The sequence below is a fragment of the Sturnus vulgaris genome, chromosome 6, assembly GCF_052056855.1.
Source record: "Sturnus vulgaris isolate bStuVul1 chromosome 6, bStuVul1.hap1, whole genome shotgun sequence".
Taxonomy (NCBI): domain Eukaryota; kingdom Metazoa; phylum Chordata; class Aves; order Passeriformes; family Sturnidae; genus Sturnus; species Sturnus vulgaris.
The window spans coordinates 41,740,777-41,754,880 of record NC_142248.1 but is presented as its reverse complement, the minus strand read 5'-3'; the positions used below and the strand labels follow the sequence as shown (position 1 = coordinate 41,754,880).

General features: G+C 40.3%; 1 protein-coding gene across 1 annotated transcript in view; it reads left to right on the top strand.

Annotated features, from left to right (window-relative positions):
* Positions 1 to 14,104, top strand: part of SYNE2 (spectrin repeat containing nuclear envelope protein 2) — a 152,659-nt gene that overhangs the window by 46,486 nt on the left and 92,069 nt on the right. Inside the window, exons 40-48 of the mRNA XM_088166323.1 lie at positions 236 to 405; positions 1,742 to 2,051; positions 3,733 to 4,086; positions 4,572 to 4,706; positions 5,637 to 5,798; positions 6,831 to 6,983; positions 9,741 to 9,896; positions 10,265 to 10,530; positions 11,603 to 13,703. Of these exons, the coding sequence (XP_088022449.1) occupies positions 236 to 405; positions 1,742 to 2,051; positions 3,733 to 4,086; positions 4,572 to 4,706; positions 5,637 to 5,798; positions 6,831 to 6,983; positions 9,741 to 9,896; positions 10,265 to 10,530; positions 11,603 to 13,703 (3,807 nt within the window). The remainder of the gene's footprint in view (positions 1 to 235; positions 406 to 1,741; positions 2,052 to 3,732; positions 4,087 to 4,571; positions 4,707 to 5,636; positions 5,799 to 6,830; positions 6,984 to 9,740; positions 9,897 to 10,264; positions 10,531 to 11,602; positions 13,704 to 14,104) is intronic.

Here is a 14,104-nt window from a genome sequence, read left to right as displayed (position 1 = left end):
TTTGTAATTTGTCAGCATAATATGGGTCTTCTCTGTAGAGAATAATTAATAAATCAGCCTAATTGTCCCAGAGTTTGAAAATGAGATAATCTATCTGTTTGTGTCAGCTATATTAGGAAACTTCTCTTGTCCTGAAGAGCAGTGTGAAAAGCATGAAAAAAATAACGGTAATACTTTTTATTTTGTAATCAAAAATAATTGTATATGCACTGCTTCTGTTTCTTGTTTAATACAGGAAATCACAAGTCTCAGAGATGAAGGTGAGGCCAAAATACAGAGCATGGTGGCTCTAGGAGAAACTATATTGAGAAATGAGAAAAATAAGAAGCCAGAGGTTCAGCAGACTATTTCTGAGCTCCAGAAAAAGTGGGAAAACATCTGTGAGCTGGCTACTGAATATAGCAGGTAATGTGGAATTTGCCAAGAGGCAGTGGAGATCACTTACTAATATACTGACTTTTTTCTCTTCTTCCTGCATCCGTTCCATTAATTTTCTGTTCTTTCGGAGGAGAACGAGATACCCACAGAAAAAGCTGTATTTCTGCAGAGTTGTGGAGGGGCAGGTCACGGTTTGGCCTGAATGGTCAGGTGGGGAATAGCCAGAGATGTTTTCTGGTGTGGCCATGAATAGCCAGAGAATCTTCTGCTTCCTCCTGTTGTTACTGAGCTGTCAGTAAAAACAGCACAAGAGGTGCTCGGGAAGATGGAGAGTTGTTTGTGCTGGATCCAGCACAGCAGAATGCAGAGCATCCTCTGCACACTGTTGAAGACAGGAGTGCAGGTGCTCTGCATGTCTGAGGAGATGCTCAGGACCTTGCAGGATCAGGCTTGTAAGCAGCAGATGCACCACAGGAACAGCAGCAGTGAGAAGCTGGATCAGGGAACTTGATGCAAGAGCATTTCATGTATGTGAGGATGTGCTTTGTTTATTTGCCAAAAAATACGAATCTTGAGGGGCAGAACCCAAAACAATGAAGCTTTGCTTTTGTCCTTGATTATCCTGCTGTACTTTACAGAATTATATCCTGACTATTTATTTGGATTTGTTTGTGTGGGATCATATTTTCAAATGTTGGCATTTAAGTTCCATCTGGAAGATATTTGAGCTCCATCACTAAATGTGAACATACAAATGTTCTTTCTGTCTCATTGCATACTGCCTGTGGACAAAAGCAGCCTGTTCACCTGCAGCAGATCAGCATGCATGCATATAAAGCACACAAAGAGAAATCCAATGTAAAGGTCAGGATTGTACTAACATACCCCATATTGTAAATGCTGGTTTTGTTGTCTGTATCTCTGAAACACTCCCCCACCCAAGGAAATGTGATGTGTGTCTTCTACAGAGCATTCCCTTTCAGGAGGCTGTCATGGGAAGTCAAGGAAAGCAGATTCATAATAATATTGTAGAATTTTGTACCGAATTTCTGCTGCAGTGAAAAGCAAAAAAATACAGAGCATGAACATCACATCTCAGATGCTATAAACTGTGGGTTTATAGGTTAAGGTTTAATAGGGTTAGTCATTTGTCCTGCATTTAAGTCCTGTTCATCTTCAATGACTTCAGTGTTTTTCATCACTTCGAAAATTCCACTCTGATCAGTAATTTAAAATCTAGAGAAAAAAGTATTCAGTACACTCAAGTTTGTTCTAATGGTTGACTTGTTCACACTTTGACATTTTCTAGGTAATCAATACATTTGGTTTTTTAACACTATTAAGCACAGCATTTTTTTCTTAGCCCTCAAGACCAACTTCAGTACAACAGGGAGCAATATGAGCAAAGCAAAGAAGATCTGAAAAAAGCTCTCATGGAACTGGAGAAACAGCAACAAGAGATTTTTACCCTTCAGCCTGGTTTGGAGGAGAGGCAAGCTCAGCTGGCAAACTATGCTGACCTCCTGCAGAAAACAGAAGCCTTGACTTCCCAATTTAGCAAACTGAAAAGCCAGAAGGAGCATCTGCAGGGCCACACTGTCGATCCCTGCTTCACAGAGGCAGAATGGTCAGAATTAAAGCACCAGCATGAAAATCTGCTCAGCCAGCTCCAGGTTGGGACCTCACTCTCCTTTCCTGTTGGTTGCAGTTCCCACTGTTCAGCTGTGGTGTCATTCAGGTGGGAAGGTTATGGGTAAAGCTGGGAGTGGAGGAAGTTCCTCTGAAAATGAGGAGGGAATATCTCCCTCTCTGTCCCTGAGGGATAAATGCTGAAACAAATGAGACCAAAGTAAATGTGAAGAACATTTTGTTACCTGCATAAGCAGATTTGGATAGCTATAATATGAGGCATTTGCTCTTATGTTCTTCAAGCCATGGTAGGTTTTCTTCCTTTTGGAAGGATGAATTTGGAAAACATTTGAAAGATTCTTTTCCAGCATCTTGCTTGTTCTCAGTTTCACCCAATGGAGTGCAGATTGCTTTGTATCTTGTGTGGCATTCTGTCTCTAATGTCTCATCCATTTTAAGAGAAAATATCCTTTTTACAAGTACATTTCTATGAAATGCCAACCCTTCTGCTTCCTGCTATGAATATAAATTTTTTTCATGATGTGCTGGGAAGAGAGCGAGATGGTTTTGTGTTTAACCTGTGGTTAGCCAGATATTTTATGGGAAACAAGCAAGTTTGTTGTGCTGGTGAGGTCCTAGAAAAGCTGTAACAGTCTGTGGATGATTGTTTGAGATAATGGTGGGCTAATCCTAGAAACTCCTTGGTTTCTAGACCATCATGCAGACATTGGAAAGCCCTGTTCAAGAGCACCAGCAGGTTCAGGATATGGTAATAGGCCTGAGCACTGAGCTGAAAACTGTCTCTAAGAAGGTTGCTGAGTGTGATGGTCCAGCAATGGAACAACCATCAGCTGAGCAAAATCAGTTGAGATCACAGGTATGTTGCAGTTTCTGCATCATGGAGACCATCACATTTGAAAGAGAGAACTGCTTATGGAGTCAAACCGAAAAGCTGTGAAAACTTTCTAAAATAAAAGTACTTAATGTTCCTGTATCAAGATAACTGTAGGACTCAAACCACTCTTAATGAACTGGAGGGAACTTTACTATTGGCTGAACTGAAGGTTCAGGAGGAATTGTTCTGGCTCAAGCACGCAGGATTCTTCAGTTTGGTTGGTTAGGATTTTTGGTTTTTTCCTCTTGGGGCATAATAAGGAAAGAGATTATTAAGTTTGGTAATATAAAGTGTCTTTAATTTAGCCAGTGTGAAGAATATTTTTAAAAACTCAGTGAGCCAAGTTCATTTTTAAGAAGTGTCCTTCTTGCATAAGTAAACATTGTCTTGCTCTTTGGCAGAAATCAGTCTTGTAGCTGTGAGTGCAGAGAGCTGCTGTAAGCTGAAATCATAGCTCAGATATGGATCACTGCAATTCCCTGTCCTTCAGAACTTGCTATACCTCTAAGGAGGAAAAAGGAATAGGAGAGGAAGCAAGGGGGGGAATTACCTGTTCAGAACTTGGAAAGATCACCATGTACCACCCAGTGTGCTATGGGATTATTTTATCAAAATAATGCTTTTAGCTTCAGGTGTTCTCTGTGCATAAAAATGGCTGACGAAATTATTGGTTTAGTAATTGACTTTCTGCAGCAAATAGGTCTGCATGTACCTTTCAACACAGTTTGTTGTTCAAAACAAGTATTTATTTTAGAGGTTGACTTTAGATCTCAACGTTGTATATTGAATGAAGGTACTTTTCAAATAAAATGTTTTCTTCGTGTTTAAAGGAACAACAGGGACCTCTTAGCCGATGTGAAGACACCGTAAAGAAAAGTTTGGTTTTAGCAGAAACTGATAAACAAACTACCTCTTCACCAGAACAGTTTATTAAGGATGAGATTGAAACACTTCAGAGTGAACACAAAAGTCTGGAAGAAAGACTTGAAAATGTCAAGCAAAAGAAGGAAAGCATTTTCAGTGAAGCCCTTGAGTTAAAAGATGAGCTTGGTAATGAAATACAAAAGGAAGATAAGGCAGATACAATGCTGAAGAGAGAGACACAGATCACTTCTGATACTCCAGTCTCTGCAGAGGAGACCCCCAGAGCAGTGGAGCTGAAAGAGCCTTTGGAAATGAGTGAGGTGAGTTTATTTGTTGACAGTAACAACAATGGAAAGCTGGCTAAAGAGACATCTCAAATGTCTTCTGTGTATTGCATCCTTAATTTCACTGAAATTAAGCCTCCTGTGAATACAAGTGTATAAATCAAAGAAGTGGCAAGGACTCTCAAGTCTGTAACAAGCCAATAGCGTATTTAAAACAGCAGTTTTCCATTGAAATACAATTCCATTTAAATGCATGTAACTTTTCCTTGCCACTTACTAGAGCAAGTATCCTTGGTCAGGACATGGGGAGAAGTTGTGGAGATGGGAAAATTGCAGATGCACCTCTGCCTAAGAGCTTTGAGAGCTTCTCTTAAACCAGTTTAGAACCTAATTAGAACTGCAGCACAGTGTTTGAAGTGTTTGTTTTCAGAGAGAATAGTTTTTACCATTCAGAGATTAAATGTTAAAATAGAATGTTTATGGTAACACAAGCAGATTTTGTTTTCTATGATTTCTTTTAGGGTCAAGATGTAAATGGAAATGTGTCTGAGAAAGAGAGGCAGAATGCTCCAGTTTTGGAGGAAAGCAGTGTGCTGTCAGACAGCCCATTACAGGATAACCATCACAGCAAGGACAGATTGGGGCAGGCTGTTCAGGTACCTGACAAATGTGTTTTAATATAAGTTAGTGTATATGTGTGTGTGTGTCTGTGTTGATTAAAAATCCATATGTAATTCCTTAAAATGTGTTGTCATAGGGAGGCATGTTTTCCTTATCTGATGAAAGAAATGATAAATTATATTTTCTCCAAATCATCCCCTCAGCTCATGTGAAGAGTGCAAGAGATCAAAGTGATGGTTTCTGCAAATTCCCAGGGCTTGGACCCACTTTGTCCATGATGCAAAATCCACCAGCTACCTGTAATTTCTTAAAATCCATCACAAAATGGTTTGGGTTGGAAAGAATGTTAAAGTTCCTCCAGTTCCTACCCCCTGCCATGGGCAGGGACACCTTCCACTAGACTAGATTGTTCAAAATCCCTTCCAGCTTGGCTTTGAACACTCCCAGGGATGGGGAATTTAAGAGATTTCATCACTGCAGGTAATGAGAGGTCACTAACCTGGAACTCCTGATTTTTATGGGATCTCAGGACACTGACGCTGTAAATGACTTGTAAAAATGTAAATGTAATATGTGCAAGGCTGAGAGAATGATTTGGAGTACTCATTGAGTAATAAGAGTACCTGGGAGAGATGACCATCAAAATATCACAGTGGAAACTGTCCATACTGGGATTTCTGGAGGAGGTGCAAGGTCAATAGTTACCAAATGTGTCTAATCAGAAACTTCTATAACCGTACTAAAAGTCATGTGAGCACTTATTCCTGTTTTCCCTGTCCTGAAACTGTTTCAGAGTGGGTAAGCAGGGGCTTCCAGCTCTGTGGGTTGGAGTTATCTCAGCCTTTTCCTTCATTCATTAATCTAAACTGAAGGTAGAGTAGACAAATTGTGCAGGCGGAAGTTTCTTAGCAAATTTTGTACTGTGACTTTTACTGATCATAAACATTTTGCATTTTTCAAATCAGGAGGAGGCTGATAAGGAGAACCCAGATATGGACAGACCTGACAGGTTCCAGGAGGATGTTCTGGATAGTGCAGTTCTGGATGGTGAAGCAGAACTGGAGAGATATCAGGATGGTGTTGGTATTGAAGTTGGTGAATCTAGGGAAAAAGCCCATCCAGCACAGGTAACTGGACATGAGATTACACCAGAGGGGTTGAATTTGAGGCTGTATGTATCCAGTTTAGTTGCAGTGGGGATGATACTACTAAGAAATGAGAAAGAAAAACCTCAAGTTTACACTGAGCTACTTTTGTCTGATGTGATAATTAGTTTGTAGTAACATGCTTTATTCTTTCCCAGATGTTTAAAATCAGTATAGAGGCAGATTTTTTTCTTTAGTGGTTAGCTGAGGATCACTCCAAGGGATATTGCATTCCAAGTCACCTGGATGTGTTCTGAAGTCTCCTGACCATTTTTCCTGAATACTGTTGTTGTGCTCGACTGGCTTTCATTTATATAGATTTCTTATTTACATATGTGCTTTGCATGTGTGAGGCTGTGTTTGAGATGCTGTGCCCTGTGTGGTGCACTCTGGTCTGAGGGGAATTTTGACACCCAGAGCAGTGTTTAGGAGCTGGAGCCATAATGAGTGGGAAGAGGCCAAGTTCCTGTTGGAGATGAAAAGGCTGACAGGGGTCTTGTTGCTGCCATCCCCTCCCTGAAGAGGAGAGGTGTTATAGAGCCAGACTCTTCTCCAAATTCCAGTTTTAGCAAACTCTGTGAGATACTGAAACCTACATCCAGCAAATCTGCAGGTCACCCTCGGGACTGTCCTGCCTGGGTGTCTAACCAGACACTCTGTACAGTACAAGTGCAAGTCCTCAGGAAAAAGCTAAACCTTTAAAAAATGCATTTAAGACTTGTCCAGGAGCACACAATTCAAAGTCCCTGCTTAGAATAATGAAATATGAACAGCGTAGGTCAGAACACTCGCAATTTATTCTAAAAATTTATAACAAAATTACAGCACTGCTTCTTGGAAGTGGTTTTCTTTGCTATTACCTTGCTCGCAGTAAATTGTGAGGTGTAATTATGGTTTTCCTCATCTACCTATAATTATGGGCTTCATAGCTTTCTCATCTCAAGCACTGTAATTACTACCCAGCAGGTTTGATTAGAGTTTTTTGATTACTGGTTTCTTTTGTTTTTCTTACAGCAGAAGGAGGAACCTAGTGATGTCGAGAATCAGACACATAGAGAAGATGGGGAGCAGGTTCAACAGAAGCTGTGCCAGAAAGGTCAAGTCCTGGAATCTGTAGCAGCTGAAAAAGATGGTCTGGGATCAAATCCCCCAGTTCCTGCACATGAGGTAACCCACAGTCTGTTATTTCAAGTGAAATGTGCCAGCTGTTGAATTTTTGTTTCCACGTGGGCCTCAGCTGAAGTTGTTTTAAAAGAAGAGACAGTTACTCACATCAAAATCAAGATCATTGTGTATAGTTCTTATTTATGTCCATGATAGTTTTGAGCTTCATCCAAAGTCCTTGCCACATCATAATTTTCAGTGGATCTTTTCAAAGAAAGAGTTCACCCTGTTTTTAGAGCCATCATAATCAGTCTTTATGACATTTAGACTTCCTCTTTAAACTGTTAATCAATACAAACTTCTTTCCATGTTATTACAGTCAGTTATAATAATTTTGCCATAAAGAAGGCAGATCAGAAAACTGAAATCCAAGGGCCATCAAGCTTAAGAAAATAAATGAAATAAAGTAGAGAAAGGAGAAGAGATTCAAGCTGAATTAATGACAAGTTACATTACTAAATGACTTTACTAAGTCTACTCTTCTTTAAGAGTAAAGGATTTATGTCACAAGTGCCCTGTGACTGCTGATCTTGGAGCCCACATTCTCAAATTGAAGGCAGGACTATATCTGATCTTCATGGTGAGTCTGTAGGCAGGTCCACAGCTGGCCTGTCCATGGGCAGGTCTTACCTGGGCCTTCACTGGAAGCCCAACAAAGTCTCTCAAGGGTCTTGGGACTATGAAGAAGTCCTTGCTCACTGGAAGCTAGCAGTGTTATTTCGATTTATAAAAAGGGTGTGAGGGAAGATCCAGTAAACTCCAGACTTGTTAGACTAACCTCAATTATTGGAAACATTATGGAGGTTGTGGTGGGTACTATTGGAAAGCATTTAAGGAATTATGCAATCATCACAGAATCATTTAGGTAGAAAAAGATTTCTGAGACCATCAAGTCCAACCATTGATCCAGTACTACCAAGCTCACCACTAAACCATGTCACCAAGTGCCACAGGTACACGTCTTTTAAACTCCTCCAGGTGTGGTGACCCAGCACTGCCCTGGGCAGCCTGTTCCAGTGCCTTACCACCCTTTCAGTGAAGGAATCTTTCCTTAATTCCAATCCAAACCTCCACTGGCAGAGCTTGAGGCCATTTCCTCCTCTCCTGTAACTTGTTACCTGACAAAAAAGATTACACCCTCCTTTCAGGGAGTTGTAAAGAGTGATAAGGTCTCCTCTGAGCCTCCTTTTCTCCAGGCTAAACAACCCCAGACTTGTGCTCCAGACCCTTCCCCAGCTCCATTGCCCTTCTCTGGACACACTCCAGCACCTCAAGGTCTTTCATGTAGTGAGGGGTCTGAAAATGGACACAGGATCTGAGGTGCAGCCTCCCCTGTCTGTATCCATGGAGGCAGTGCCACAGTGTGCAATGAGAACATCACACAAACAAGCAAAACAAGTACACAGAAAGGTTTTTCTGAAAGTCAGGACACTTGTCTGTGTCTTTTGATGTGTTGATATTTCAATCTGGTAAAGTGGATTTCCTCCTTTCTGTGTGATAGCTTAGCTGAGTTTTAATGCTTACTTCAGTTCTATGGCACTCCAATGTCTTTTGAGATTAAATCTTGTGTCTGAATTGGTACAACTGTTATGGATATGTACACAGAGAAATTGAAAAGTTCTCCAACTGACTACTTTATGAGTGTCCTCTTCAGTTTTGACTGAAAATAACCTAGAGTTCAAATAAAGAGAACTATTCTTTGATGATGGGTGCTATGTGCTGTATGTCTCCCACACTTGAAAGCAGGTAGATTTTGTGTAGCTCATGATCCACTAAAGGACAGATGACAACAACAGCTTACAGTAATATCTGGCTGCTTCTAGTAAAACAGTGTCTAAAGTAGTAATACACGAAGTTTATCAGACAAAATTATTTTACTGTTGCTGATTTTTGATGTTAGTACCACGAAGAAGCTCACACTGCAGTAATGTCTGTGTGTTTGTATGCATTCACTCATAGGAATTTTATACATGGAACAGATCAGATAGGCAGTAGGAAAAGGGAAATGCAGGAAGATTTTTAAGCAATCATCAAATGATCCAACCAGCCTGTGACATTTCATTTATGATGCTGTCTGCAATGGCTGAAGGTGATGTTAAAGCTGGCCCCAGCCCAAGTGACTTGTCCTTCTGTCGTGGGAATCAGAGGCAGTGCCAGGGACTGGCTCTGGAACCTCCTAATCCCTCCCCACCCTGATTGAGACATGACTCCCTGCTGCTCTCATCTTACCCCAGATCTTGGATAGCACTTGTGACAGTGGCAGCCATGGCTTTGTGTCACAGCCCAGCTGCTTCATGCATGAGCTGCCCTGTGAAGAGCTGCAGAGGTGTCCTGGTGAAAGACACAGCAGTATTGTCAGGGCAGGTGCTGGGCAGAAGCAATGTGGGTGTGAGGAGAGGATAAAGTTCATGAATATGTAAGGAGAAGAGGGAGAAGACACAACAGACCTGTGAATTAATCGGCAGCAGAGGTGGGTGCAGGGAGGATGTTATTTCAAGGTGAGGATGTCAGAGTTTCACTTGAAATGATGGGCAGAGATTTCAAGGCTGTCTGAGCTGTGCTGACACGAAGGGGTGACTGCAGGGGTAGGGGACAGAGTTTCCAGTTTCTGGATCCTGGTTCCCCCACAGAGGCTGTGGGGGAAACCACAGCAGGTTTAACAACCCCAGCATGGCTTAAACACGTGAAGCAAAGTGCTGCAGTCAGAAAACTTACTGGTTTAGACCCTTCAGAAATAAGAATCTTGTTTTTTTGTTGTAGGACACATGCACTGAAGTGGTTGTCCAGAAGGAACTATTTCCCAGAGTGCAAATAAACAGTGAATATTTTGAAGAGGAACAAAAGGTCAATGAGCTGAAAAATGAAGTGGCTGAACTGGATATGGTGCTTATAAATGAACAACTAAAAGAGCTGGAGGTATGGAAACTGCAAAGCCATTCCTCACTTTTAATGCAGTGATACACTTGCAGAACTGCAATTCGCTTGGGCAAACCAAAACTGTCACCCATAGCCTTATCTGAGTTTTAACTGCACAATTAGTCAGTTTGTCTGCAAACACCATGCCTTGATACATGCCCATGTAAATCCCATAGTTTGTAGTGCTCTTCCAGAGTGCAGTGATAGTTACACCTGGAATTGCTTCCATGATGTGCTCCTTTGCTTGTGGATGAGCAGCAAAACGCTTGTAGGTGAATCCTTATTTATCTGTATTTTGTGTTGAAAGCTGAGAGTCTTCAAGATCATCCTTTAATCCTTCTCTCTCTCTGTGGTGGACTTGATTGTAGAGTTTAAAAACTGAGCTGGAAACGTGGAAAGCAAAATCTCTGTGCCATAGTGAAGAAGCAATTCCCAATGGAACAGGATCAAATGGAGCAGAGGTGCAAACCACAGATCCTGTGGTGCCCTGCTGGGACAGGCTGCTCCAGGAACTGGAAGCTGTTAAGGCAGTGAAGCAACAACAGTGCTGTTTAATTAATGAATACCAGAAAAGTCTTTCTGCTGCACAGTCCTCCATGAAAAATTTGTCAACAGAAAAAGATAACATAAAAATGTAAGTAGAGTGGAGGGGTTTGGTTAAGAGGTTGCAGAGCAAATATGGTTCAACACTGAATTTAGTGACATGCTTCAGTAATGCTCAGACAAGGATATGGAGTTACATCCACTTCAAGAGAAGTCTTAGAGGTTTGTAAGTCTGTGAACAGAGTTAAGCAGAAGAATTTCTGGTGACTCTCTGCTATCCTTAAACATCTACTTTCTTTGTTCTTTAGGCAAAACAAAGTAGTTGCTGGGCTAAAAACCTATAAAAAATCCATCTTAAAATAATTTTTAAAAAATGTGACACGTGAAAAGCTCATTTTTCTTTATGGACACGTTAATTATAGGTTTTTTTCTGAATGAAATACCTCTTTATTCTGAAAACTAACCATACTTGATAGAAAAAATTCTATGGCAATGAGGCTGCATTACCAAATCAGAGGTAACCAATGCACCAATATTTACTATGTTTTGTGAATTATTCTTCAAAGCACAGAACTAGTTTGTCATGGCAATGTACCAAAATAATATGAAAACATTTAAAACTTACGAAATTGTTAATTTACAGCAAAGAGATTTAAAAAATGTAATAAAAATCTACCTACTAAATTTATTTTAGATGGGAATTTAAAAAATCTCCTGGAAATAAAAGATGAGTAGATTAATTTGGAAGAGTTTACCTTATATGAATGGAAATTTCACTGTTTTTTTATAACCAAGTTTTATTCTCATTGTCAACCAGAAATTGCTATAAAACGTTGTTAATTCCCTTAGAGATGACATAACATTGTTGCAGGTTTTTAAAACAAGGGATACATTCTATATTAGTAGACACTGTAGTTTTAGAGAATATACAGTAGAACGTATATTTTTGCACAGATATCTTTGAATAGTGGATGCTTTACAGATGAGTAAGAAATAAAGATACTGCAAGGGTGGTTAGGGAATTCCTAAGAGAACATTGAGAGATGCATGTGATTAAGGGAATAAAGTTAGTGAATTATGCTGTAAACAGTGAAATTAGTTCTTAAAATGTCTATGTGTAAGGAGAATTCATTATTTTTAAACATTACTCATGTGTTTGGCAGGGGTCCTATGAACAACACAGTTCTTCTGGAGAAAATTAAGGCATGCATAGAGTCCTTACGAAAAGAAAGAGATGTCTTAAACCAGTTGCAAAGTCAGCAAGAAGTTTTATCTCAGCATTTGACATGCATGGATAAAGTGTTGACAGAGAGCCAAATGAGGCAGCTGGAGCACTGGTGGCAGCACATGGAACAAGCAGTACAAAAGAAACATGATCAGGTTGTGGCAGAAATCGATGAATTTAACCTGCTTATGAATAAAGCACGGGATATTCAGAGGCTGATACAAGAACAGTATTTGCAAGCAGAGTTACATTCCTCAGCTGCAGGAAAAGCCAAGGATCCTCTGATTTGGACCACAGAGCTACAGGACATTAAACATGGTCTTTCTCTACTAAAAAGAAAGATTGAGCTGCAGATGAAAAGAATTTGGAGTGATCAAGAGAAGGTCACTTTGGAGAACTCTATTCATGATTTGCAGAGCAAATTGGAAGCATTGTCAGCACAACAAACTCCTCAAGAGGATATTCAGACCACTGGTCCTGCTCTCATGAAACATGAAATGATGAAGAGGCTGAAAGAAAATATTTCCTGGGTGAAAGATTCACTGTCCCACCTTGATCAGAAAGCAGCACTTTTCCCCAGTGATGTCAAATCACAGATCAGAAATTGTCAGCTTATGAACACAGACATCCTAAACAGAGAGCCTGTGATTGTATCCCTGGATTATGGGCTCCAGCACATCCTTCCCAGCTTGGAGCCAGAGGAGGTCTCTGATATCACTTTCCTTTTACAAACACTGAAGAATTCATACAAGGCTCTTGTTTTAAAATCTGCTCAAAGACTGCAGCACTTGGAGCTCCAGCTGGAGGAGAGGCAAAGGCTCACGGCAGAAATAGACAAAGTTCACTCTCAGCTTTGCAAAGCCGAGCTGATGGCCAGGCCTGACCCAAACCAAACCAGCACGTGCTCAGAGCTGGTCAGCCAACAAGCCATTCTAAAGGAGATGCTAAAGGACATACAGGAAATAGAAGGGCTGATCTCATCCCACTGTAAAGAAAGTCAGGTCACAGCTGGGCAGCTGAGCCTGTCTGAACAACTGTTCTTGATTGATCAGTTAAGAAGTCTGAAGAATAGAGCAAGGAAGACACAGAGGCAAATTCAAAGTAAACTTCATGAAGTAGAACAAAAGACAGCTGTCTCCAGAGAGTTTGCTGAAGGAATAGCTTCATTGCAGCAGGATCTTGATGACCTGCAGGATGGTGAAATGAACCTGAAAGATGATGAATCAGTAGGTGCCAAGCAGGGATTGAAGGACAAATGCAAAGCACTGAAAGAAAAAGTGTTAGCTTTTCAGTCAAGTTTGTCACAAGTAATGAAGTACAAGGAAATATTTGAATGTGTAGGTCTGAAATGGGACTCACTGCAGCTGGATGAATTGCAAAGTAAATTTTCTAAAATTAAAAATAAAATTAAAGGGAAAATAATACACTTGGAAAATATTGCTAGGGAATGGGATAAGATTCAAAGATTGCTAAATGAAATCCAGACTCTGACATCCACTGTAAGAAAAGAAGCTAATATCCTAAATGATAGCTCCAGCTCTTCTCCTGCTGAGAATGTCATATCTGCACAGATTCTATTGCAGACAGTTCAACAAGTCTTGTACTTAACCCAGGAGGCAGCAAATCAAATAAACAAAAATGAAGTCTTTGATAAATCATTCAAAGAATCTAAGAGGAAAGAAATAAAGGGCCTGGAGAAAAATGTTGAGGAATTGAAGCAGTTTCTTCAAAACTTGGTCTCTGGGCTACAGAGTGTAAACAAGGAAGGTAGCCAGAATGAAGAAGAAAATATATTCCACATCATAAAGCATATTCAATTAGAACTCCAGCAGCCACTTGTGATAGACATAAATACAATGCAGGATGAAAAGCTGCGATGGGAGGCAATTCAGAATATGATGGAAGGAAAGTTTTCTGCTCTTAAATGTATAATGGAAAAAGAGAGGGAAAAACAAGAGAAATCTCCTGCTGCTGCTGTAGAAATAGAGACACTGCAAGGCCATGAAGCACAACTGAAGGCAGACATTGCTGCCCGTGTTGTAAGTATATTTAATGAAAGTGAAGTATTGACATATGTCTTTCCTCAATAATTAGATTAGGTGTCTGTGACTGTGGCATTTTTATTTTCATGACTCACATCCTCGTTTATTCTAACAGCTGAATTGGCCTGTGATCATCTCTGCATTGTTGGATAGGATGGTAATCATGACAGAAACTAAGGAAACAAAGAAAGTTGTGTTCAGTTTGATTATAATCAATCAGTGGGGATTAGCACAAGAAAAAATGGAAAAGAGACTGGGTGCAGTCATTTTGTGATTATAGGCAACATTTTCAATAGTGACAATGATAAAAAAATCCAAGCACCTGGTTTCTGCTATAAAGAGAAGCTTTACTGGTTGGGAATGATCAAGAAGATTAAAGCACAGGTCAAACCAATGTG